This window comes from Symphalangus syndactylus, chromosome 17 (assembly GCF_028878055.3).
Source record: "Symphalangus syndactylus isolate Jambi chromosome 17, NHGRI_mSymSyn1-v2.1_pri, whole genome shotgun sequence".
NCBI lineage: Eukaryota > Metazoa > Chordata > Mammalia > Primates > Hylobatidae > Symphalangus > Symphalangus syndactylus.
This window is the reverse complement of record NC_072439.2, coordinates 32,996,716-33,023,144: the sequence shown is the minus strand read 5'-3', so window position 1 is coordinate 33,023,144 and position 26,429 is coordinate 32,996,716. Positions and strand designations below refer to the sequence as shown.

General features: G+C 43.7%; 1 protein-coding gene across 1 annotated transcript; it reads right to left on the bottom strand.

Annotated features, from left to right (window-relative positions):
* Positions 1 to 1,919: 1,919 nt before the first annotated feature.
* PRIM1 (DNA primase subunit 1) lies at positions 1,920 to 22,993 on the bottom strand. Its single transcript, XM_055248759.2, has 13 exons — positions 22,785 to 22,993; positions 21,311 to 21,468; positions 17,196 to 17,302; positions 17,051 to 17,124; positions 16,357 to 16,493; positions 14,384 to 14,442; positions 13,318 to 13,427; positions 12,087 to 12,178; positions 11,780 to 11,921; positions 9,638 to 9,707; positions 8,773 to 8,864; positions 4,488 to 4,586; positions 1,920 to 2,079 (listed from the first exon to the last, which is right to left on the bottom strand). Exons 1-13 carry the CDS (start codon positions 22,885 to 22,887, stop codon positions 2,060 to 2,062), a joined length of 1,263 nt encoding a protein of 420 aa, XP_055104734.1. The 5' UTR covers positions 22,888 to 22,993; the 3' UTR covers positions 1,920 to 2,059.
* Between the last annotated feature and the right edge of the window lie 3,436 nt (positions 22,994 to 26,429).

The following is a 26,429-nucleotide window of genomic DNA, read 5'->3' as shown; positions in this document are numbered from 1 at the left end:
ACTGCTTGAAGCTGGGAGGTGGAGGTTGCAGGGAGGCAGATTGCCCCACTGCACTCCAGCCTGGACGACAGAGTGAGACTCTGGCTCAAAAACAAACAAATAAACGAAAAAAAACAACGAGGAATTTTCCTTTTTTTAAGACGGAGTTTCACTCTTATTGCCCAGGCTGGAGTGCAATGGTGCAATCTCGGCTCACTGCAACCTCTGCCTCCCAGGTTCCAGTGGCTGGGATTATAGGCGTGCATCACCAGGTCTGTATTTTTAGTAGAGACGGAGTTTCACCATGCTGGTCAGGCTGGTCTGAAATTCCTGACCTCAAGTGATCCACCCGCCTCGGCCTCCCAAAGTGCTGGGATTATAGGTGTGAGCCACCGCACCCAGCAGGAATTTTCTTAAAATATAGGTCAAGGAATCAATGTGTTGACTGCATTATAGAGTCTGTTTCATATCAACCAGAAGATAAGAAAAGATTGATTGTAGAGGAAACAATGTTAAAGGAAATGCAAAAGAAGGAAAATTTTCATTGTCATTAAGAGCACCAGCCTGACAGCTTGCTTCTAGATGTTTCTCGGAAGACAGAATATAAACTAGAATGACTGTTTTGTTTAGATTAGTTGTAAAACAGGGCAAGAGAAATCGGACACATTAGAACCCATCTCACAAAATCAAACTTTAAAAATTGAAGTACCTAGATATATAAAAAGTCTCAAGTATTTTCACAAGTATAATACGTTTTATTTATTTTATAATTTTTATTTATGTTGCTCAGGATGGAGTGCAGTGGCGTGATCTCAGCTCACTGTAACCTCCACCTCCTGCGTTCAGGCGATTCTCTTGCCTCAGCCTCCTTAGTAGCTGGGATTACAGGTGCCCGCCACCACACCTGGCTAATTTTCTTGTATTTTTAGTGAAGACCGGGTTTCACTATGTTGGCTAGGCTGGTCTTGAACTCCTGGCCTCAGTCAGGCGTGGTGGCTCACACCTGTAATCCCAGCACTTTGGGAGGCCGAGACAGGCAGATCTCGAGGTCAGGAGATCGAGACCATCCTGGCTAACAGTGAAACCCCGTCTCTACTAAAAATACAAAAAAAAATTAGCCGGGTATGGTGGCGGGCACCTGTAGTCTCAGCTATTTGGGAGTCTGAGGCAGGAGAATGGCGTGAGCCCGGGAGGTAGAGCTTGCAGTGAGCCAAGATTGTGCTACTGCACTCCAGCCCGGGCGACAGAGCAAGACTCCATCTCAAAAAAAAAAAAAAAAACTGGCCTCAAGTGATCTGCCTGTCTTGGCCTCCCAAAGTGTTGGGATTACAGGTATGAGCCACCGTGCCTGTCCCTCTAGATATAATTAAATGTCTAAAACTTAAGGACAAAACCATCATTCACCCAAACATATGATGTATCAAGTGAGCTGACAGTCCTATTACTGCTCACTTATCTCTATATATGGCAACTAGTAGAACTGGGTATTTATATCAGAAGCCTTAGAATTATCCTTGTATAATATTAAATTTTATAAAATTATCTGCAATCCACTTACGCCACCTTTTATTTCTCCTTCCAGGAACCTTGACACTCTCCTTTGGTCGTCTCAGGAAATCTTACTTCTTTTTGTTTTGTTTTGTTTCTTTTTTGAGATGGAGTCTCGCTCTGTCGCCCAGTGGCTGTGATCCCGGCTTACTGCAACCTCTGTCTCCTGGGTTCGAGCAATTCTGCCTCAGCCTCCCGAGTAGCTAGGATTACTGTATGCACCACCACACCCGACTGATTTTTGTAGTTTTAGTAGAGACGGGGGTTTTGCCATGTTGGCCAGGCTAGTCTCAAACTACTGACTTCAGGTGATCCGCCTGCCTGGGCCTCCCAAAGTGCTGGGATTATGGGCGTGAGCCACTGTACCTGGCTAGGAAATCGTTCAACATAAATTATTTCTCAAGTAAAGGAAAATTTACTTTGAGTTTTAAGACACATACATAGTTCTGCCATATTTATTAAATGGCTCTTGAAGCATTTGATCTGTGGTTGAAGGCAGAAGATATCCACAATGGTTTGAGGAGCTCTGTCTTCAGAAATCTTTTTGTAAATCTAAAATAGAATAGATAATATATGGAAGAACAGCAAAGGAAAACAAAACAAAGCCCATTTATTTTTACATTCTTTTTTGCCTAATGCTTCTATTTAACACACATCATGCACAAAGATTTGCTTACACATTTGCTGAAGTCCACATTATAGGCTGAGCTAGTATGGAACAGTGAGGATACAAAGGACTTAATACGGCCAGTTGCAATGGCAGCTTCAACCAGGCTTTCCAAGCTCAGTCATTGTTCATCCAATAATCACACATATGAGTGTCTACTGAGTAGAGCATTATCTTAGGCACTACTGCTTAAACTATCACATATTTAAATAAAAAATGAAGTGGCAAGATAATTTGTATTGCTATAACATTGTCACAGTTTTCTAGAGTATCCTTCATCTCTTGAATAATATTCAATCTGCTGATTTTTTTCCTATTGGCTTATGCGTATGCTCATATGTCTCTCATTTAGAGTACCCTTCATTTGACCTGCTATCCTCTTTGTTTCTTTCCAGTTATTATATGCAGCAGGATTTTATTAGTTTCCTACTGTACCTGACACCTGATAATCTTGCACTTTTCTTTCCCCTGGCTTCTATAACATTTTCCCTTCCATCTTTCATCTCTTCACTTCTGAATCATTAGCAAGTCTCAAGGATGGTTCCAGTATTTGCACCTTTTGGAGATCTCCAGCGCTACTGTTCTAGTGGCAATAGCTCAGTTGGCCTCTTGGGCTCTATTCTAGTCCCTGCCTTGCCCAGATTTATCTTTCTAGATAAAAACTACAAATCATGGCATTCCCTTCCTCAGAGCTTTTAAAAGCTTCCTATTAAGCCCAAAAACCAAGCCCAAACACCTAAGCTTGGAATTCAAGGCCATTCAGTTTGCTTCTTTGGATTTATAGCCCATCACTTCTGGACACACCATTTACTAGATTAGCTGTACTACTTGATGGCTTCCAGAGTAACTGGATGCTTTCCTGTCTGTCTGTGCTCTTGCTGTTTCTTCAAGAATGAACAACCCTAGGCCTTTTTCCACCTCCATACCCTTATCTTATCAAATTTCTGCTTGTGGAAATCCTTCTCATACCTTATAGTATAGTATATTGGGCATTAGGGATTAGAATTTTTTTTTTTTTTTGAGATAGTGTCTTGCTCTGTTGCCCAGGCTGGAGTGCAATGGCGCAATCTTGGCTCACTGCAACCTCCACCTCCCGGCTTCAAGAGATTCTCCTGCCTCAGCCTCCCAAGTAGCTGGGATTACAGGCGCACAATACCACGCCCGGCTAATTTTTGTATTTTTAGTAGAGATGTGGTTTCACCGTGTTGGCCAGGCTGGTCTTGAACTCCTGACCTCAGGTGATCCACCTGCTTTGGCCTCCCAAAGTGCTAGCATTACAGGTGTGAGCCACCGTGTCCGGCCTAGGGTTTTTTTTTTTTTTTTTTTTGAGATGGAGTTTTGCTCTTGTTGCCCAGGCTGGAGTGCAATGGCACAATTTCAGCTCACTGCAACCTCTGCCTCCTGGGTTCAAGCGATTCTCCTGCCTCAGCCTCCCTAGTAGCTGGGATTACAGGCTCCCACCACCACGTCCAGCTAATTTTTTGTATTTTTAGTAGAGATGGGGTTTTACTATGTTGGCCAGGCTTGTTTTGAACTCCTGACCTCAGGCGATCCACCTGCCTCAGCATCCCAAAGTGCGGGGATTACAGGTGTGAGCCACTGCACCCGGCTAGGGATTAGAATTCTTACAGCAGCTACACTGAAAGGAGTTCAGTTACCATCATTTTCATATGAAATCTCAGAGTCCATCAGATAAAATCTCTTTCTTAGCATTTTGTACTTTTTTTTTTTGTATTAAGTTAGTACTTCTTTTTTTTTTTGAGATGGAGTCTTGCTCTGTTGCCCAGGCTGGAGTGCGATGGTGCGATCTCAGCTCACTGCAACCTCCGCCTCCCTGGTTCAAGTGATTCTCATGTCTCGGCCTCCTGAGTAGCTGGGATTACAGGTGCCTGCCACCACGCCCAGCTAAATTTTTATATTTTTAGTAGAAACAGGGTTTCACCATGTTGGCCAGGCTGGTCTCGAACTCCTGACCTCAAGTGATCCAACTGCCTTGGTCTCCCAAAGTGCTGGGATTACAGGCGTCAGCCACTGTGCCTGGCCAAGTTAGTACTTCTTAAGGGCAACGAGGCATGATGTTAATTCATCTTTGTCTCCCTTATAGACCTGATACTTAGAATGTGTTTAATAACTACGTGTTAAATTGAATTAAGGAATCTCAATTTCCAAAACATTAAGGATAGTAAGATAAATCTGTAAATTTTGGGAGGAAGGCAAAGAAAGACTAGAACTCAAAAATTGCTCATTTCTACTAAGATCTAACTAGATAGAGGGGAAAGGCATAGAGTCTTACCACTCTTCTTAAGAAGTTCTCCTTTTCGGGATTTATCCAGGTTTTCAAGAAAATGTTCAAAAACTTTCACATAAGGTGCTAGACTGGTCTTCTTATAATCTAAATTATGAAGAATGTACATTATAATTAGCATACTGGCAGCAAGAATAACATGAAAACACAACTAAGTTTCTTATAAGAATTCTCTAGGGCTGCCCAATTGAAATACGAGAGAAACATACATACTTTTAAATACTATATTAGTCACATTAAAAAAGGTGAAATTATTATTATTGAGACAGGATTGCACTCTGTCATGCAGACTGAAGTACAGTGGTTCCGTCTTGGCTCACTGCAGCCTTGATCTACTGGGCTCAAGGGATCCTCCCATCTCTGCTTCCTGAGTAGCTATAACTACAGGCATGTACCACCATGCCCAACCAATTTTTTTTTTTTTTTTGGTATTTGTAGAGACGAGGTCTCACTCTGTTGCTCAGGCTGGTCTTGAACTCCTGAGCGCAAGTGATCTCCCAGCCTCGGCCTCTGAAAGTGCTGGGATTACAGACACATGCCACCATGCCCAGCTAAAATATTATTTTTGCATGTAATAAAAATTGAGATATATGATACTCTCTTTCATACAAGTCTTTTATATTTATATTTTTGTTTTTGTTTTTGTTTTTTTTTTTTGAGACAGAGCCTCACTCTGTTGCCCAGGCTGGAGTGCAATGGTGCGATCTCGGCTTACTGCAACTTCCGCCTCCCGGGTTCAAGCAATTCTCCTACCTCAGCCTCCCGACTAGCTGGGATTACAGGTGCCCGCCACCACGCCGTGCTAATTTTTTGTATTTTTAGTAGAGACGGGGTTTCACCATGCTGGCCAGGCTGGTCTCAAACTCCTGACCTCATGATTCACTCGCTTTGGCCTCCCAAAGTGCTGAGATTACAGGCGTGAGCCACTGCGCCCAGCCCATGCCTTTATTTTTGAGTCTCGCTCTGTTGCCAGGCTGGTATGCAGTCGTGCAATCTTGGCTCACTGCAACCTCCACCTCCCGGATTCAAGCGATTCTCCTGCCTCAGCCTCCTGAGTAGCTGGGACTATAGGTGTGTGCCACCATGCCCGGCTAAGTTTTTGTATTTTTAGTAGAGACGGGGTTTCACCATGCTGTCCAGGATGGTTTTGATCTCTTGACCTCGTGATCCGCCCGCCTCAGCCTCCCAAAGTGCTGGGATTACAGGTGTGAGCCACCGTGCCCGGCCTCATGCCTTATTTTTGAGACACTGTCTTGCTTTTTTGCCCAGGCTAGAATGCAGTGGTGCAATTGCAGCTCACTGCAGCTTTGACTTCCCTGGCTTAAATGATCCTCCCACCTCAGCCTCCCAAGTGGCTGGGACACAGGGAGTGCCACCACAGCTGGCTAATTTTTTATTTTTAGTAGAGACAAGGTCTTGTGTTGCTCAGGCTCGGGTCATGCCCTTTTGGAGATTATTAGAAGTTTTTACATTGAGTATTCTTTGTTTTTTTTTTGAGATGGAGTCTCGCTCTGTCTCCCAGGCTGGAGTGCAGTAGGGCAATCTCGGCTTATTGCAACCTCCACCTCCCGGGTTCAAGTGATTCTTCTGCCTCAGCCTCCTGAGTAGCTGGGATTATAGGTGCCCGCCACAACGCCCAGCTAATTTTTGTATTTTTAGTAAAGACGGGGTTTTGCCATGTTGGCTAGGCTCATCTTGAACTCCTGACCTCAGGTGATCCACCCGCCTCAGCCTCCCAAAGTGCTGGGATTACAGGCATGAGCCACTACGCCTGGCCTGCATTAAGTATTGATTTATAAAATAGTTTAAAAAATGTACACAACAAAAAATTTAATATAGGCAGGGTGCGGTGGCTCATGCCTGTAATCCCAGCACTTTGGGAGGCCAAGGCAGGTGGATTACCTGAGGTTGTGAGTTGGAGACCAGCCTGACTAACATGGAGAAACCCTGTCTCTACTAAAAATACAAAAATTAGCTGCACCTGGTGGCGGGCACCTGTAACTCCAGCTACTCAGGAGGCTGAGGCAGGAGAATCACTTGAACCCAGGAGGCGGAGGTTGCAATAAGCTGAGATTGCACCACTGCACACCAGCAGGCAGAGGTTGCAATGAGCTGAGATTGCACTACTGCACACCAGCCTGGGTGACAGAGTAAGACTCTTTCTCTTAAAAAAAAAAAAAAAAAAAATTTATTCATCCATTTAATTACATAACCTATAATGATACCCAATGGGAAAATATGATTGAGAATAAGAAAGGAGTTTCACATAAAATTTGGATTTTAGTAGTATCCTATGTTTGCATGGAATTAAGAATCCTCATAATAGTTCTTTAAAAGGAGTAAGAAAGAAATTATACTTTTTTTTTTTTGAGACGAAGTCTAACTCTGTTTCCCAGGCTGGAGTGCAGTGGCGCAACCTCAGCTCACTGCAACCTCTGCCTCCCGGGCTCAAGCGATTCCTGTGCCTCAGCCTCCTGAATAGCTGGGACTACAGGTGTGCACCACCATGCCTGGCTAATTTTTGTATTTTTAGTAGAGATGGGGTTTAACCACGTTGGCCAGGCTGGTCCCGAACTCCTGACCTCAGGTGATCCACCCACCTTGACCTCCCAGAGTGCTGGGATTACAGGCATGAGCTACCGCGCCCGGCCACATAATTTTTATTTTGAGACAAGGTCTCTCTCTGACAGGCTGGAGTACAGTGGTGTGGTCAAGGCTTACTGCAGCCTTAACCTCCTGGGCTCAAACAGCCTCTTGAGTAGCTGAGACGACAGGTGCATGCCAGCATGTCTAGCTAATTTTTTTTTTTTTTGGAGAGACAGGGTGTCTCTGTGTTGCCCAGGGTGGTCTCAAACTCCTAGGCTCCTCTTGCCTTGGCCTCCCAAAGTGCTGGGATTACAGGTGTGAGGTGAGCAGTAAGCATTACCACCTGAGCTCTGCCTTGTGTTAGATCAGCAGAAGCACTAAATTCTCACAGGAGCATGAACCCTATTGTGAACTGCGCATGTGAGGGATCTAGGTTGTGCACTCCTTATCAGAATCTAATGCCCGATGATCTGAGGTAAAAAAGTTTCATCCTGGAACCATCCCCAACTCCTCCCCATCTCTTTGCAGTCCGTGCAAAAATTGTCTTCCACAAAACCCATCCCTGATGCCAAAAAGGTTGGGGAGTGCTGCGCTGCTATGCAGCATCTTTTTTTTTTTTTTTTGAGACGGAGTTTTGCTCTTGTTGCCCAGGCTGGAGTGCAATGGCGCAATCTTTGCTCACCGCAATCTCCACCTCCTGAGTTCAAGCGATTCTCCTGCCTCTGCCTTCCGAGCAGCTGGGATTACAGGCATGTGCCACCATACCTGGCTAATTTTGTATTTTTAGGATAGACGGGGTTTCTCCATGTTGATCAGGCTGGTCTCGAACTCAGGACCTCAGGTGATCAACCCACCTGGGCCTCCCAAAGTGCTGGGATTACAGGTGTGAGCCACCGCACCTGGCCTGCAGTATCTCTTAGGTGTTAGATTTGCCTTCCATTGGCAGGAAGATTTAGAAATTCCTTAGCTTCTTCAAATTATTTTTTTTGTTTGTTTGTTTGAGACAGTCTCCCTCTGCTGCCCAGGCTGGAGTGCAGTGGCACAATCTCGGCTCACTGCAACCTCTGCCTCCCGTGTTCAAGCGATTCTCCTGACTCAGCTTCCCAAGTAGCTGGGATTACAGGTGCCCTCCACCACACCTGGTTGATTTTTGTATATTTAGCAGAGATGGGGTTTCACCATGTTGGCCAGGCTGGTCTTGAACTCCTGACCTCAAGTGATCTGCCTGCCTCGGCCTCCCAAAGAGCCGGGATTACAGGCGTGAGCCACTGCGCCCAGCCAGCTTCTTCAAATTCTTGAATATACAACTTGGTAAACAGTTTAGACATATGTTTACCATAAAACCCACCTATGTGCATCAGAAACAAAGAACAAAAGTACTGCATATACAATAGTTGTTAAATAAATAGGTGGTGAATCTCAGAGACTGATTATTCATACTTATTGATAGTTTAATCTTACAGTATAGATCCTAGCATTAGAAGTTACTTAGGAAATATGTGTTGAATCAGACTGGATTCAGTAATACCACTTGGGCCGCTGTTGAAGAAAGGACACAAACATTGTATGCAGTTCCAGGACAAATGCTGATCCATTCTGGCTGAATCAGAGAATTAATTACTGGAGTGACAGATGGATATCTATATAAAAACCTGTATTAAAGTGAAGCTTCAGAATATTATCTTACCTCTGGTTCTGTGTTTGACATCAGATTCAGCTTCATTCTCCTCCTCTTCCTCTTCATTAGTGGAAATGGCATCCAATTCACGGCAGATGAAGCTGCAAGTAACAGAAAAAGAGAATTTTTTTGTTTTTGTTTTTTTGTTTTTGAGACGGAGTCCTGCTCTGTTGCCAGGCTGGAGTGCAGTGGTGCGATCTTGGCTCACTGCAACCTCTGCCTCCCAGGTTCAAGTGATTCTTATGCCTCAGCCTCCCAAGTAGCTGGGACTACAGGCATGTGCCACCAAGCCCAGTTAATTTTTGTATTTTTAGTAGAGACAGGGTCCCACCACGTTGGCCAGGATGGTCTCGATCTCTTGACCTTGTGATCCACCCGCTTTGCCTTCCCAAAGTGTTGGGATTACAGGCATGAGCCACAGCGCCTCACCACGAACAAGAGAAGTTTAATGTTGGTTTCTGGTCAGCATTATCCAGTGTATAATAGCATGTGAATCCCATAAAATTTACTGTAAAAAAATTATGTGGCCAACTAAATTTGGGATATTCTAAACACCATGATCTCTTCTTGGAGTTTTTCATGCATATTATCATATGAAAGACTGTGAAATACTGTAGTAAAAAATACTTTTAATCTGTTTAAGTCAGAATTTCCTAAATTTACTTGACCTTAAAATCTTTTTCTTATGTAACAGCAGGTGAAAATCTTGTATTGTTCTATTAGGGCATCGTCATCTAACCTTTGAACCTTATTTGGTTTCCATAACCAAATATACCATTCCCATGCAACTACTTCTCTAAGGAGGCTAATCCAATTTATTTAAAATTCAGAACAACAATTACAAACAAGGAGTGATCAATGATCTGAAACATACCTTATGGTCGGAACAGTAAATGGATCAAACTGGTCCACTTTCTGCAAATCAATAGGCACAGATATGCGACCTGTAAGACACAAAAGTTATAAACTGATGATTTTGGACTATAAATCATTATAGGCATCTCCTATAAGTTATTTTTTGGTTAAAATTTTTATTTAAGGCTTAGACAAAGGGTTAAACTTATCTGTTAAGAAGAGTATTTAGAAATATAAATTACTTTCACATTAGCTGTGCCCTTACTCTTTTTTAGAGTTAATGCCTCACTTTGTCACCCATGCTAGAGTACAGTAGCATGGTCATAGCTCACTGCAGGCTTGATGTCCTGGGCTCAAGTGATCCTCCCACCTCAGTTGTCTCCCAAAGTGCTAGGATTATAGACGTGAGCTACTGCACCTGGCCTGGCCAGTTTTTCAATTTTTGTTGAGTTGGGGTCTCACTATGTTGCCCACAACTCCTGGCTTCAAACAATCCTCTTGCCTCAGCCTCCTGAGTTGCTGAGATTACAGGTGTGAATGACCATGTCCAGCATGCCTTTTATTTCTCTTTAAAAAACCGGCCAGGTGCAGTGGCTCACCCCTGTAATCCCAGCACTTTGGGAGGTTGAGGAGGGTGGATCACGAGGTCAGGAGTTCAAGACTAGCCTGGCCAAGATGGTGAAACCCCGTCTCTACTAAAAATACAAAAATTAGCCAGGTGTGGTGGCGGGTACCTGTAATCCCAGCTACTTGGGAGGGTGAGGCAGAGAATTGCTTGAACCTGGAAGGCAGAGGCTGCAGTGAGTCAAGATCGCACTGCTGCACTCCAGCCTGGGTGACAGAGTGGGATTCTGTCTCGAAAAAAAAAGAAAGAAAAAAAACAAAAACAAAAACCAAAAAGCAAATGTGAAGACTGTTGAGCTATTTCCCAATTGCTCTTATCCCTACTTTTATTTCTATATTTAGAAATAAAGTATATTTAAATATTCCATATTTAAGTTCAGAACAATCTCAGAGTTAGTGAGTCCTGAAAATAGAACAAAATAGATGGAACTATTATATTTACATTGGCTTGGTTTATTTGAGATCAATACAGATACCCACATGTCAGACACCTTTAAAAAGCATTTAGGAAATAAAATAGAAATTCCTCTACTCTTTTATAATACGCCCCTAGGATACCATATAGAATTTAACACATCTCAAAAATGACATAATGAGGCTGGGTGCAGTGGCTCTTGTCTGTAATCCCAGCACTTTGCGAGACTGGGGCGGGTGAATTGCTTGAGCTCAAGAGTTCGAGATCCACCTGGGCAACATGGCAAAACCCTGTCTACAAAATATTAGCTGGCTGTGGTAGCATGTGCCTGTAGTACCAGCTACTCAGGAGGCTGAAGCAGAAGGATCGCTTGAGCTGATCAGTGAGCTGAGATTGCACCAGTGCACTCCAGCCTGGGTGACAGAGTGAGACTCTTTCTCGAAAAAAAAAATTTTTTTGTTTTTGTCAGTGCTAGGAGTAGAGTTCATTTCATTTCTTTCTTTTTTTCTTTTTTTTTGTGAGACAGGGTCTCACTCTGTCGCCCAGGCTGGAGTGCAGTGGCACCATCACAGCTCAGTGCAGCCTCAACTTCCCAGGCTCAAGTGATCCTTCTGCCTAAGCCTTTTGAGTAGCTGGAACTACAGGCATGCACCACCACATCTAGCTAATTTTTGTATTTTTTGTAGAAAGGGGGTTTAGACATGTGGCCTAGGCTGGTGTTAGACTCTGGGGCTCAAGTGATTTGACCACCTTGCCCTCCTCAAGTGCTGGGATTACAGGAGCAAGCCACCACATACGGTCACATACAATTTTTTTTTTATGACCTTGGATAAGTTACATCTTGGGCCACCGTTTTCTCATCTGTACAATGAGAGCTGTTGTCCTAAGATTTTGACGGTCCTCTCCAAATCTAATATGGAACCTCAGAAACCCAACTGAAAAACAGTTACATAGTAGAAACTCATCTGGTAGCTACTTAACTGACTTAAGTATTAGGTGACAGAGCAATTCTTCTACCTTTAAATCATAGACATTATATATATTCAGACCTAATGCCATGCTTACTAAAGCCAATAGCAACTCATTTTTCTTTTAGTTTTCCTTAATTTCCTTGTGTAGTACCTGTTTTAGGATGAACACTAAAAGGGCTCTTCAGTAGATGATTGATTCCTTTGCTGACATTGATATCCAGCCGTGGAAAACAATACTGGAGCATAATCTCCCACTCCAGCCAGGGTCCATATTTGTCATTTTTGATGTTATTCTAAAAGCAGATACAAGGCTAACATGAGGATCAGTAGGAACTGTTGAGGATTTCTTTAAAGAAAGTTAAAAAAATGATCTTCAACCATCTTTAACTGACTAGGCAAAACAATCAATTTAAGAATTGCATTATTATATCTGTAATACAGATTTCAGTGGCATATACCTGACATCTGCTGGCTGCTTTCTTCAAGTGCTCCCAACGCTGAAGTGAATTGTGAGACTTTTGGAAGTTTTGTTGAAGTTCATCATGAATTGGTGATGGGTCATTAAGGAACAGACTTATTTAGGGAACGTCAATGAACAATTTAGTTTTAAGTATATATTACCACAAGGGTATCTTATAAATATTCAGAAAGTAGTTATTAACATTTCTTGAAATATAAATGTTGACTGGGCGTGGTGGCTCATGCCTGTACTCCCAGCACTTTGGGAGGCTGAGGTGGGTGGATCACGTGAGGTCAGGAGTTCGAGACCAGCCTGGTCAACATGGTGAAACCCCATCTCTACTAAAAATAGAAAAATCAGCAGGGCATGGTGGTGCACATCTGTAATCCTAGCTACTCTGGAGGCTGAGGCAGGAAAATTGCTTAAACCTGCAAGGTGAAGGTTGCAGTGAGCCGAGATTGTGCCACTGCGCTACAGCCTGGGCGACAGAGTGAGACTCCGTCTCAACAAAAAAAAAACCCACCCCACAAATGTTAAACTCAACAGCTGTATCCGGCCGGGCACAGTGGCTCACGCCTGTATTCCCAATATTTTGGGAGGCTGAGGTGGGTGGATCATTTGAGACCAGCTTGGACGACATGGTGAGACCCCGTCTCTACTAAAAACACAAAAATTAGCTGGGCGTGGTGGTGCGCGCCTGTAGTCCCAGCTATTTGGGAGGCTGAGGCAGGAGAATTGTTTGAACCCGGGAGGCGGAGGTTGCAGTAAGCCAAGATCGTACCACTGCACACTCCAGCCTGGGCAACAGAGTAAGACTCTGTCTTAAAAACAAAAAACAAAAAACCCAAACCAAACCAACACCAGTTGTATCATTGAAATCTTCCCCTGTAAAAATACAGTGATGATATAACAGAAAAAATGCCAAAATAACTATAAGGTATGATGTAAAGTTTTCCCTGGTCTGCATGTATTTTGACTATGTAATTCACCATTCTTTAGCTGTTAATTCTAGGACCAACTTCCAAAATGAGAAAACTGATTTGCAACATGGCCCCATTTTTTATTATGTTCCAGACCAGAGATACTAAAATCCAGAAATACAGGAGATATTTTGTGTAAAAAAGATTAAACTTATAAGTACGAGAACTTACAAGCAGATATGTCTAACATTTATAATACCACAGATCAAAACAACCAGCTCACACAGAAATGATCACGGGAAAGGATATTTTCAGGAACAAGGGCTAAAATCTTATCCCAGCTTTCTTTATTTTCGAGAATATCTTGATTAACCAAGGCATATTCTTCAAAGTATTTTTTTATTATGTTTATAGATTTTCTGTAAGAACAACAGTAACAACAGAGTCCCAACACTATTAGTAATACATATGCCACATAGGTATTGCTGCCATTGTGGGGAAAACTGCTGCTTATTTTCATGACATTTTTAGAACTTAACTAGGTAAAATGGGAATACCACCCTTTGCAGCGTTATGATAATTAAATGAGACACTTTAAGGGAAAAGAACCTGGCATAGAACTTGGCACAGAATGGGTATACAAGAAATGTTTACTTTTTAAACCTCACAACTTAGAAGGTTAATATACGCAATAAGGGTAGAAAGTAACCAACCCAGGACACCATAATACATCAGTAGTAGAATGTGGGATGCAGCCTACACTTTCCACTGTGAATTGCTTGTATTAATATCTCAACAATTATATAAAGTTTGCAGTTTACAAATATGCATCACATTTACTCTTTCACTTAATCATTGATACAACTGTGAGACAGGTAGAGTGCATGTTGTTCTCCCCATCATAGAGATAAGGAAATGGAGGCAGCAATATTTTATCAAGATCATAGTCAGTGGCAGAATAGGAATTTTTACTCCTAATATAAGGCTTTTTCCACTATCCTAGAGAAGTAGTGAATTCAGTGGAAAAGGCATTGGAGTGGGCTTTGGAGTCAGGCAGACCAGGGCATGAATCCTAAATTTAACAACTAACTTGTCGTGTGATGCCAAGCTCATTATAAAATCTCTCTAAAACTCATTTTCCTTATCTATAAATGGAGATACCATCAAGTCTCTTGTGGGGTTTTTGTGAAGAGCAATGAGAACATCTGTAAAGCACCTTTTAGGAATACTGCGGCATAAAATAGGCACTCAATTAACCATAGCTATTATTATTATAAAATGCTACCCAGCAGTGAAAATTGATAGCAAGGTAACTCTAAAGGCACATGCCGGTAAATCAGACACCTTAAAGTGCATGGAGACTTTTCCAACAGACCTGATAAAAGGGTGAATTTTTTCACTTAGGTGAACTTTCTTTTTAACGTCTTGACCACCCTGAAAAATAAATCATTAAAAAAGAACTTCAGGTATACAATATAAATAGAGTCATGTGCAGCATAATGACATTTTAGTCATGATGGACTGCATATAAGATGGTGGGTGCAGTGGCTCACACCTGTAATCCCAGCATTTTGGGAGGCTGAGGTGGGTGGATCACCTGAGGTCAGGAGTTCAAGACCAGCCTGAATCCCACCTCTATTAAAAATACAAAAAATTAGCTGGGCATGGTGGCGCATGCCTGTAATCCTAGCTACTCGGGAGGCTGAGGCAGGAGAGTCGCTTGAACTCGGGAGGCAGAGGTTGCAGTGAGCCGAGATCGCATCATTGCACTCCAGCCAGGGTGACAAGAGCGAGACTCCATCTCAAAAAAAAAAAAAAAAGAAAAAGATGGTGGGTCCCATAAGATTGCAAGACTGTATTTTTACTGTGACTTTTCTATGTTTAAGTATGTTTAGCTACATCAATACCTATCATTGTGTTACTATTGCCTACAGTATTGAGTACAGTAACATACTATACAGGTTGTAGACTAGGAGCAATAGGTTATACCATATAGCCTAGATGTATAGTAGGCTATACCATCTGGGTCTGTGTAAGTATACTCTATGACTTTTGCAAAGTGATGTATTTCTCAGGACGTATCCTTATTGTTAAGCGATGCATAATTATAATTAAAACATTTCTAGGGCTGGACGCAGTGGCTCACACCTGTAATCCCAGCACTTTGAGAGGCTGAGGCGGGCGGATCACCTGAGGTCAGGAGTTCGAGACCAGCCTGACCAATATGATGAAACCCTGTTTCCACTTGCCAACACACCTGGCTAAATACAAAAATTAGCCGGGCGTGGTGGCAAGTGCCTGTAATCCCAGCTACTTGGGAGGCTGAGACAGGAGAATTGCTTGAACTCGGGACATGGAGGTTGTGGTGAGCCAAGATTGTGCCACTGCACTCCAGCCTGGGTAACAGAGCGAGACTCTGTCTCAAAAAAAAAAAAAAAAAAAAAAAAATCGTAGACTGGATGCAGTGGCTCACACCTGTAATCTCAGCATTTTGGGAGCCCGAGATGGGAGGATAGTTTGAGTTTAGGAGTTCAAGAACACCCTGGGCAATATAGTGAGACCTTGTTTCTGCAAAAAATTAAAAAATTGGCTGGGCATGGTGGCGCATGCCTTTAGTCCCAGCTACTCAGGAGGCTGAGGTAGAAGGGTCACTTGAGACCAGGAGGTCAAGGCTGCAGTGAGCTGTGGTCACGTTACTGTACTCCAGCCTGGGTGACAGGGTGAGACCATGTCTCAAAAAAAAAAAAAAAAACCAAAACCAAACTTTAACATGTTCTATTATTTTATATATAATAAATCTATTTTATCTATTATTTTACATATGCCACAAAGGAATATATTTATAGCAAAATAAAATGAAATATCTTAAAACATGTAGCTACTATGACTTTAAATGATCTATTGGTAAGATCATTTACTCTGCAATGTGAATGCCATTAAAGATAGTTTTAGGCCAGTGCGGTGGCTCATGCCTGTAATCCCAGCACTTTGGGAGGCTGAGGTGGGTGAATCACCTGAGGCCAGCAGTTCTGGGCCAGCCTGGACAACATGGCGAAATCCGTCTTTACTAAAAATACAAAATTTAGCTGGGCACAGTGGCGGGAGCCTGTAGTCCCAGCTACTTGGGAGGCTGAGGCAGGAGAATTGCTTGGACCCAGGAGGCGGAGCTTGCAGTGAGCCAAGATCGTGCCACTGCAGTCCAGCCTGGGCAACAGAGTGAGAGTCCATCTCAAAAAAAAAAAAAAAAAAAAAAAAAAAGATAGTTTCATTTTCTTTAACAGTAAACATATCAGGCTTGGTAACATCTAGAAACTAAAGCAATGCAAATTAGAATTAAGAGGACCTTACCTTTACAAGGCTCAAATACTCAACTATCCCAGAACGTACTGCAGAAGACAATTTTCTAACTGATTCATCACAGACCCAACAATGAACACCTCTCCTTCCAGAATATACCCAGAGACGATGCTTAAATCCAAAGTCCTCTGAGGAGGAGAGAAATAATAGGTTTTAAAACAAATCTATAAACTCCTTAATTAATATATATTAAATTACTTGTTATTTCCTGTGCTCCCCATGTTCTTGCTTCATCTCTTTACCCATCCTGGTCTCTCTGCTAGGAATTTCTTTCTTTTTTAAAAACTTATTTTATTAAGCTGGGCGTGGTAGCTCATGCCTGTAATCCCAGCACTTTGGGAGGCCGAGGTGGGCGGATCACGAGGTCAGGAGTTCGAGACCAGCCTGACCAACATGGTGAAATGCTGCCTCTACTAAAAATACAAAAATTAGCTGGGCGTGGTGGTGTGTGCCTGTAGTCCCAGCTACTCAGGAGGCTGAGGCAGGAGAATCACTGGAACCCAGGAGGCAGAGGTTGCAGTGAGCCGACATCGCACCACTGCACTCCAGCCTGGCTGAGAGCGAGACTCCGTCTCAAAAAAAAAAAGACATTAATGAGATTTGATCACAAAATACAGAGACTAATAGTAGTCAGAGGAAAACCGATTCTTACACTTGACCCTATTCAGAAACTGCTGATACTTGCCCTTCAATGCTCTGTCAATGATGCGTATGGCCATTATCATGAGGGTCCAGCACTTAGGACATATGTCTGCAGAACTAGAGCAGAGTCATCATTACTCATTGTCAGTGATATCACCCACCCTAACAGCAAGACACACAGTGCTCACCTACAACATCTCCTCACGTCGTCATAGTCTGTCATGTCAATGTCAAATACCAGTTCTTTTTCCTGAGCCTGGAAAGCTCCCAGCTTCACTGTATTGTGTTGATTGGGCTACAAATACAAAATATTGATCAGTTTCTATAAGAGCTGCCACATTGCTAAATCTGCTTATTTTCTACACATATGGAAAAAGTTGCCAAAGAGAAATAAAGAGACTATATAATGCCAACTTTATGGCAGTGAAAGTTCATTATTTTGGATCTCACACATACACAATTGATGAGAGTCTTAACTTTCACCAACTTAAAGCAGGGTTTAATGAATACATATCCATCATAAATGTTTGTTGGTCAATAAGGATAATAAAGCTGTTTTTAGTTTTCTGATGAGAACATATACAAATAATGGCCTATTGCAAGGTGTTTTAAGAACCTTTACTTGTTACTATACACACAAATATTTAAAATTTTCCAATAATTCAAAAAGATCTCCCCAGTTAGTTTGAATTGAGACTTTATTATAAAGAGGCTATGAGAGGCTGGGCATGGTGGCTCATGCCTGTAATCCTAGCACTTTGGGAGGCTGAGGCGGGCAGATCACTTGAGGTCAGGAGTTCAAAACCAGCCTGGCCAATATGGTAAAACTCTGTCTCCCTACTAAAGATACAAAAATTAGCCGGGTGTGATGGCATATGCCTGTAGTCCCAGCTACTTGGGAGGCTGAAGCAGGAGAATCATTGAACCTGGAAGGTGGAAGTTGCTGTGAGTCAAGATCACGCCACTGCACTCCAGCCTGGGTGACAGAGCGAGACTCTGTCTCATAAAAAAGAACCTGAGAGGGTAATACCACCATAAGTTTTTATAACTGGAAGTCAGAAGGGAGTGATAACTCAGGAGATTCATAAAAACTAAATCTTAGGCTGTCAGTAAGGAAAGGTAAGAGGGGCAACCCAATTTATACCTCAGAACCCCCAAAAGGCTCAGGGATAGGTGATACCAGATATTGCTGGAATGAGTAAGTGCGTGTTTAGTGGTGAAGTTGAGATGAAAAACAGGAAGATTTTTTAAGGCCACCCTTGACTGAAGGAAAAAAAAAAGGAGGATTGGTTCAAAGCATAGTTAAGAAGCAGTTAGCTCCCCAGATTTGTACACTTAGCTTGCAGAGGTAGGTGACTGCTCTTTCATTTCCCTGGCAGAAAACACCTGCATTATTTTCTGGAGAGCATAAAACAGAAGGTCTCTGGACTTGGACAACAAGTACAATTGAAGAGTGTGTTGTATTGATATTACGAACTGATATTAGGGGAATAATTAGACATTTATATGTGGAATGTTAAGACCCAGCCCTTTCCACCCACTTCTGTACTCTTCCACTACCAACTCAGGCAGGAAGCTAGAAGATTCCTCTCTAAATAATCTGATCAGGGCTAGGCGCAGTGGCTCACGCCTGTAATCCCAGCACTTTGGGAGGCCAAGGCGGGCAGATCACGAGGTCAGGAGATCGAGACCAACCTGGCTAACATGGTGAAACCCTGTCTCTACTAAAAATACAAAAAATTAGCCAGGCGTGGTGGCACACACCTGTAATCCCAGCTACTCAGGAGGCAAAGGCAGGAGAATCACTTGAACCCGGGAGGCGGAGGCTGCAGTGAGCCGAGATCATGCCACTGCATTCTAGCCTCAGTGACAGAGCGAGACTCTGTCTCCAAAAAAAAAAAAAAAAAAAAAAAAAGATTTAGCTAAAAGACAGTGGTTGCTTCTGGGTCCGGGTGTGGTAGCTCATGCCTGTAATCCCAGCACTTTGGGAGGCCAAGGTGGGTGGATCACTTGAGGTCAGGAGTTCGTGACCAGCCTGGCCAACATGGCAAAACCCCGTCTCTACTAAAAAACACAAATATTAGACAAGTGTGGTGGTGTGCGCCTATAATCCCAGCTACCCGGGAAGCTGAGGTGGGAGAATTGCTTGAAACCGGGAGGCGGAAATTGCAGTGAGCTGAGACGAGTCACTGCACTCCAGCCTGGGCAAGAGAGCTAGACTCCATCTCAAAAAAAAAAAGAAAGAAAGTGGTTGCTTCTGGGTAGCAAAAAATGAGGGGGAAGGGTAGCAGAATTTTTTTTAGACAGGGTCTCACTCTGTCCCCCAGGATGGAGTGCAGTGGCGTGATCTTGACCCACTGCAACCTCCACCTACCGGGTTCAAGCAATTCTCCTGCCTCAGCCTCCAGAGTAGCTGGGACTATAGGCATGTGCCACCACACCTGGCTGTTTTTGTATTTTTTGGTAGAGACATGGCTTCACCATGTTGGCCAGGCTGGTCTTGAACTCCTGACCTCAAGTTATCTGCTCGCCTCAGCCTCTCAAAGTGCTAGAATTACAGGCGTGAACCACCGGCTCAGCCTGGTAGCAGATTTTTTAAAAGCCGAAGAGAAGTACTTGATTTTGTAAACCATGTGCATACACAACTGATAAAAATCACAAAACAAAACACAAAAATAAAGGTCTATAGATGCTTCTGTGTTGGCCCAAGAAAAAAATGAGACGTTTTCTCCCTTGAGTAATTAAGAAGGAAGTAGAGAGTGGCACCCTAACCTTTCTTAGAAGTTCATTTTCAGTTTTATTCTCAACCTATAAAGGGGAAGTAAAACAACTCCAAAGTATTTTTTTCTGCCTGCCTTTTATTACCTCTTCTCCCCTTACTTTGATGATGAGAGACAGGTCTGGGATTTAGAGTCAGAAACCCTGGGTTTAAGTGCCAGCTCTATCATTTAGAAATTGTGTGTGAGCTTGTGCAAACTATTCAAGTTCTCTGGGCCTGTTTCCTCCTTTGTAAAAACAATGAGGACTGATATAAGAAACAAGTTATGTAACATACGAAAAACTCCACATAAAAGCTATTATGCTATGTATGTATTCCCTCCACCAACCAGTGTGTATATTTGAGAAGGGGAAGAAGGGCAATTTTGGTTTGTTCATTCACTCAACAAATATTTATAGTGTACTCTCTCTTGCCAGGCACTCTTCTAGGGTACTTAGAATATACCAGTGGCAGGGGGTGGGAGGAGTGGCAGGTTGTAGTAGACCTCACTGAGCAGGTGCTATTTGAGCAAAGATTTGAAAGAGGTGAGGGGATGAACCAAGTATAGAAATGGGTTTTAGGCAGTGGAAACAGCTTGAGCAAGTGTCAGTGTGGCAGGAATGAATGAGGCGGAGAGAAGGACTTTTAGTCAGTGAAATGAGCAGCCACCAGAGAATGTTTTGAGCAGAGGAATCACAGATTCTGAGTTGTTTTAAAAGGATCACTCTAGCTTCTGTATTGAGAATGGACTCTAGATTCTACAAGGGCAAACGGTTAGGAGGTTTTTACAGTAATTCAGATGAGATGATAATGTTGGTAGCACTGGTAGCAGTGGCTGGATTTTAGATATGGTAGAGCCAAAGGGATTTCCTAATAGAATGGGTATGGGAATGTGAGAAAGAAAGGAATCAAGAATAACTCCAGGGGTATGAAGGAAAAAGAATATAAATGTTTATTATGACTGAACTGTACACTTAAACGTGGTAAAGATAATAAATTTTATATGTATATTTGACCTCAATAAAAATAAACAATTAAAAGAAAAAAAGAATAACTTCCATGGTGGGAGAGAATGTAATTCTCTTTTATTTCCCTATTTGTTTTTTTTTTTTTTTTGAGGCCAAGTCTCGCTCTGTCGCCCAGACTGGAGTGCAATGGCGCGATCTCAGCTCACTGCAAACTCCGCCTCCCGGGTTCAAGCGATTCTCCTGCCTCAGTCTCCTTAGTAGCTGGGATTACAGGCACGTACCACCACGCCCGGCTAATTATTTCCCTTTCTTAAATCATGTCGACTTCCTCTTCCTAGTAGCTAGATACTCAATTTTTTTGTTCTAGTAAAAATGCAACCAATTCACTCCCAAATGATTTCATCAGTAATGTAGAATGTCAAAGAACAAAAAAGGATTAATCACTTGCCAAACAATTAAAAAGTAGCTTTTCATTTAGAATAAACTCTAAAAATTTAATCTCCAAACGCAAGAGGAATCAACCCATTCTTGGTTTACAAAATAAAACAACAAAATACATTAAAAAAAGATTTCTTACTCTGTGGGAATATACTGCACCTATATCAATCTTGTATGGATTCATTTTCTGCATCTCCTTTTCCAGATCACTCTGGTTGTTGAAGGATTGATACCGAATGTAAATATCATCTTTCAATGTGAATGAAAATTCACGGTGTTGAAAGTAATTCTTTATCACTGCAAAATAAATGTACATTTTAAAGTTAATTTGCTACTTTATTTGGCTCAGGGCATTATAATTTTAGCCAATGAGAAGTTTTTTTTTCGGTGAGGGAATCTTGCTTGCTTCCTGCTCTGTCGCCCAGACTGGAGTGCAGTGGCTCGATATAGGCTCATTGCAACCTCCGCCTCCCGGGTTCAAGGGATCCTACCACCTCAGCCTCCAGAGGCTGTAGCTGGGACTACAGGCACGCGACCCACTATGCCCGATAGTTTTTGTATTTTTTGTAGAGACGGGGTTTCACCACGTTGGCCAGGCTGGTCTCGAATTCCTGACCTCGGGTAATCCGTCCTCCTCGGCTTTCCAAAGTGCTGGGATTACAGGCGTGAGTCACGGCACTCGGCCCGAGATTTTTTTTTTTTTTTTTTTTTTTTTTTTGAGACAGAATCTCGCTCTTTTGCCCAGGCCGGAGTGCAGTGGCGCTATCTCGGCTCACTGCAAGCTCCGCCTCCCGGGTTCACGCCATTTTCCTGCCTCACCCTCCCGAGTAGCTGGGACTACAGGCGCCCGCCACCGCGCCCAGCTAATTTTTTGTATTTTTTTAGTAGAGACGGGGGTCTCACCGTGTTAGCCAGGATGGTCTCGATCTCCTGACCTTATGATCCGCCCGCCTCGGCCTCCCAAAGTGCTGGGATTACAGGCGTGAGCCACCGCGCCCGGCCTGCCCGAGATGTTTTTAATGAGCCCCCTATGCTCAACACCGTGGTAGATGTAAAAGAAAAACAAAACAAAATCCACATGACCTAGTCCCTAATTTGAAAGCAGTTACCATTCCGTATTTGCTAGGGAAAGGTACAAAAGACGAAACAGATGCATAAATATTTTAAATATGTAATGCCATCCCCCTCTCCTCGATTCGCACTAATAAATTCAGCTGCAAGGAATAAAGTATTTCTCTTCCTCTGAGAGAGGCTCTTCCGCTCCTGATGCAAACCATGCCTCTGCAGCTTCACGCTACGCCCCAGTAACCCTCTGGGCACCGCTGCAGGTAAACGGGGCACCTAATGTGAGCCTGACCACGCAGAGATAGGAGCGGCGGCTCTGTGTGTTTTTTTGTTTTTTTTTTTTTAACCGCGTGGCCGCAGGCTGGCTTATTATATCCTCTCTCGGCCCATTTACACCTAGAAAGTGGTGGGGCGGGCTCAAGAGAGCAAATGAAGGCGCGCGGCACAAAGCCTGGCGCACAGAAGGCGCTTCATATTGTCATTCTAAGGACACCCCGCCTCCAACCTCCTCACACTCCGCTCCCGAACCCATTCCTCGCCTCCATCACCTCCGCCGTAGTTGAGCCAGCGATAGTACTGAGAGTAGGGAAAGAGCCTCCGGTAATAAAGTTTAAGCAGCTCGGGCAGCTCGGTGGGGTCAAACGTCTCCATTGAGCGCGGAACTCGACACGTTAAGGACTACCACAGGAATTGGCGGGAACAGCACGGCCGGCGGCCCCGCGACTGCGCAGGCGCTTAGGGCCGAGGTCGGCTGTCTGCCCCGGCGGCCCGCAGTCGGCCGGGGCCGCCGGGAATTGTAGTTCCCACTTGGTGCGGGCGGGGGCTGCGGGAGACGCAGCAGTTGACGCTCTGCCCATGCGTTCGGGCACTAGGGCCACCGCTCTTGTGGGCAGAAGGCCGCGTCCATTCCAGGAAGAGGATCTTCTCCGGAAATGTGACACCTATAGCATATTGATTTAGGTTATTAAAATGAAGTAAAAAGGATCCTCCACGTGAACTTTTTGGATGTTTTAGAAATAACACCAGTATCTTTTTTTTTTTGTTTGAGACGTAGTCTCGCTCTGTTGCCCAGGCTGGAATGCAGTGGCGCGATCTCGGCTCACTGCAAGCTCCGCCTTCCGGGTTCACGCCATTCTCCTGCCTCAGCCTCCCGAGTAGCTGGGACTATAGGCGCCAGCCACCAGGCCCGGCTAATTTTTTTTATTTTTTTATTTTTAGTAGAGACGACGTTTCATCGTGTTAGCCAGGATGGTCTTGATCTCCCGACCTCGTGATCCGTCCGCCTCGGCCTCCCAAAGTGCTGGGATTACAGGCGTGAGCCACCACGCCTGGCCAACACCAGTATCTTTTAAAAACGTTTGGAGGCCGGCGCAGTGGCTTATGCTTGTAACCTCACACTTTGGGAGGCCAAGGCAGGAGGATCGCTTGAGGCCAGGAGTTCAAGACCGGTTGGCGCAACATTGTGAGATCTCTGTCTACACACACACACACACACGCACACACACACACACAACTGGCCAGATGTAGTTGCGTGTGCCTGTAGTCCCAGGTACCCTACAGGCTGAAGGGTGGGGGGCGGGAGTGGGGGGAGGGGGCAATCAATCTCTTGAGCTTGGGAGGTCAAGGTTGTTGTGAGCCATGATAGTGCCACTGCACTCCAGTCTGGGCAACAGAGAAAGACCGTGTCTAAAAAAAAAAAAAAGTTTTGGAAATTAGTTCTTCATGGAATTTCATGAATTACTAGATCCAATATGTGGAAATAAACAAATATCAACCAAATGAGAAAAGCATAGGCTATTTATTCAGAGCTTACTATAGCAAGGGAGTCAGCCATCATCACTTGCATTTGGTAGGACTCAAAGGCAGGCAGAGGAGTAGGAAAGCTTTATAAAAAAGGGAAGCCATCAAGGTATTCTTTGATTGGAGGTTGTTGGCATGGAGAAGCTGTATCTGGGCTAACTAGTAGTAGGATGCGGTATGTGATTGGTTTAGGGGTGGATGTTTGGCATTCTTTGGTTGGACCTATGTTGGAAGCTGTGACAAAATTAAGGAAGCTGTAGGATACTCGTTAAGGCATTTGGGCCCATTGCTACAGGGGTTGTTGTTTGGCCTCCAGGATCATCATTAGAGATAGCAGTTTGACTTTCTACAAGTCTGACTTGTAGCAAGCTTGCTTCCTATGCTGTTTATCATAGATAAGGGAGTTGGTTTCCCCAGCAGGTTGCTGTAGATTATGGGTCAGAGTTCTGTTTTTATATATGGTCTGGCTGCTGTTCATATATTCAGTCTCTCAAATAGAACACCCAGGTATAAGAAAATATGAATTATAGGAAGCTTGTAGAATCATGGAGAGCTTTACAAGTATGAAGGGAACCCATCTGCTATTGATGTGCAGATCTGCCAATCACTTTTACTGTGAAATGATACCTTATGGCAATTGTGGGCTAGAGTGGGCAGTCACATGAATAACATGTCACATGAAAACCATAGTTTTATTTTATTTTACTTATTTTTTTGAGACAGAGTCTCACTCTGTCGCCCAGGTTGGAATGCAGTGGCGCAATCATGGCTCACTGCAACCTTAGTCACCCAGGCTCAAGCAATTCTTATGCCTCAGCCTCCCAAATAGCTAGGATTACAGGTGTGCACTGCCACGCCCAGCTAACTTTTGTATTTTTAGTAGAGACAGGGTTTCACTATGTTGGCCAGGCTGGTCTTAAACTCCTGGCCTCAAGTGATCCACCTGCTTTGGCCTTCTAAAGTGCTGGGATTACTAGTGTGAGCCACTGCCTCTAGCCTTGTCTTGCACTTTTATCTTATGGAGATGGCTTCTCTCCTTAAACCTCATGAACCAACTTCTGCTGGCTTCAAACTTCTGCAGCTTTCTCACCTGTCTCAGCTTTCACATAATAAAAGAGAGTAGCCTTGCTGTGTGGGTGAGGCTTTGGCTTAAGGGAAGTTATGGCTGGTTTGATCTTCTATTCAGCCCACTAAAAGTTTCTCCATATCGGCAATGAGGCTGTTTCACCTTCTTATCATTTGTGTGTTCCCTGAAGTAGCACTTGTAATTTTCTTCAGGAGCTTTTCCAGGAAGGAACTTTTCCAGGCCAGGCCTGATAGCTCACACCTGTAACCCAGCTCTTTGGGAGGCCAAGGTGGGCAGATCGCTTGAGTCAGGGAGTTCAAGACCAGTTTGGGCAACATGGCAAAACCCTGTCTCTACCAAACCAAACCAAACTAACAAAAAAGCCCAGAAAAATTAACAGGGTGTGGTGGCATGCATCTGTGGCCTCAGCTGCTCAGGAGGCTGAGGTGGGAGGATCACTTGAGTCAGACAGGCAGAGGTTGCAGTGAGCCAATATCGTGCCATTGCACTCCAGCCTGGGTGACAGAGTAACACCCTGTTTCAAATTTAAGGCCGAGTGCGGTGGCTTACGCCTGTAATGCCAGCACTTTGGGAGGCCAAGGTGGGAGGATTGCCTGAGTCCAGGAGTTTGAGACCAGCCTGGGCAACATAGCGAGACCTCATCTCTACAAAAATTACAAAAATTAGCCAGGTGTGGTGGTGCAGGCCTGTGGTGCTAGCTACTTGGGAGGCTGGGGTGGGAGGATCACCTGAGCCCAGGAGGTGGAGGGGGCAGTGAGCCAAGATTAGGGCACTGCACTCCAACCTGGGCAACAGACTGAGAACCTGACTCAAAAAAACAGAACTTTTCCTTCGTATTTACAACTTGGCTAACTGCTTGGTGCAAGGGGCCTAGGTTTTGGTCTGTCTCAGTTTTCAACATTCCTTTCTCACTAAGCTTAATCATTTCTACCTTTTGATTTAAAGTGAGAGATGTGGGGCTCTTTTTGTGACTTGAATACTTAGAGGTCATTGTAGGGTTGTTAATTGGCTTAGTTTCAATATTGTGTCTCAGGGAATAGGGAGGCCTGAGGAGAGGGAGAGAGAGAGAACAGTATATTGGTAGAACAGTCAGAACACACACAACATTTGTTGATTAAGTTTGTCTTCTTATATAGGCACAGTTCGTTGCACCCCCAAACAATTACAATAGTACCTCAAAGATCACTGATCACAGATCATTGTAACAGATAAAATAATAATGAAAAAGTTTGAAATATTGCAAGGATTACCAAAATGTGACGTAGAGACATGAAGCAAACACATGCTGTTGGAAAAATTGCACTAA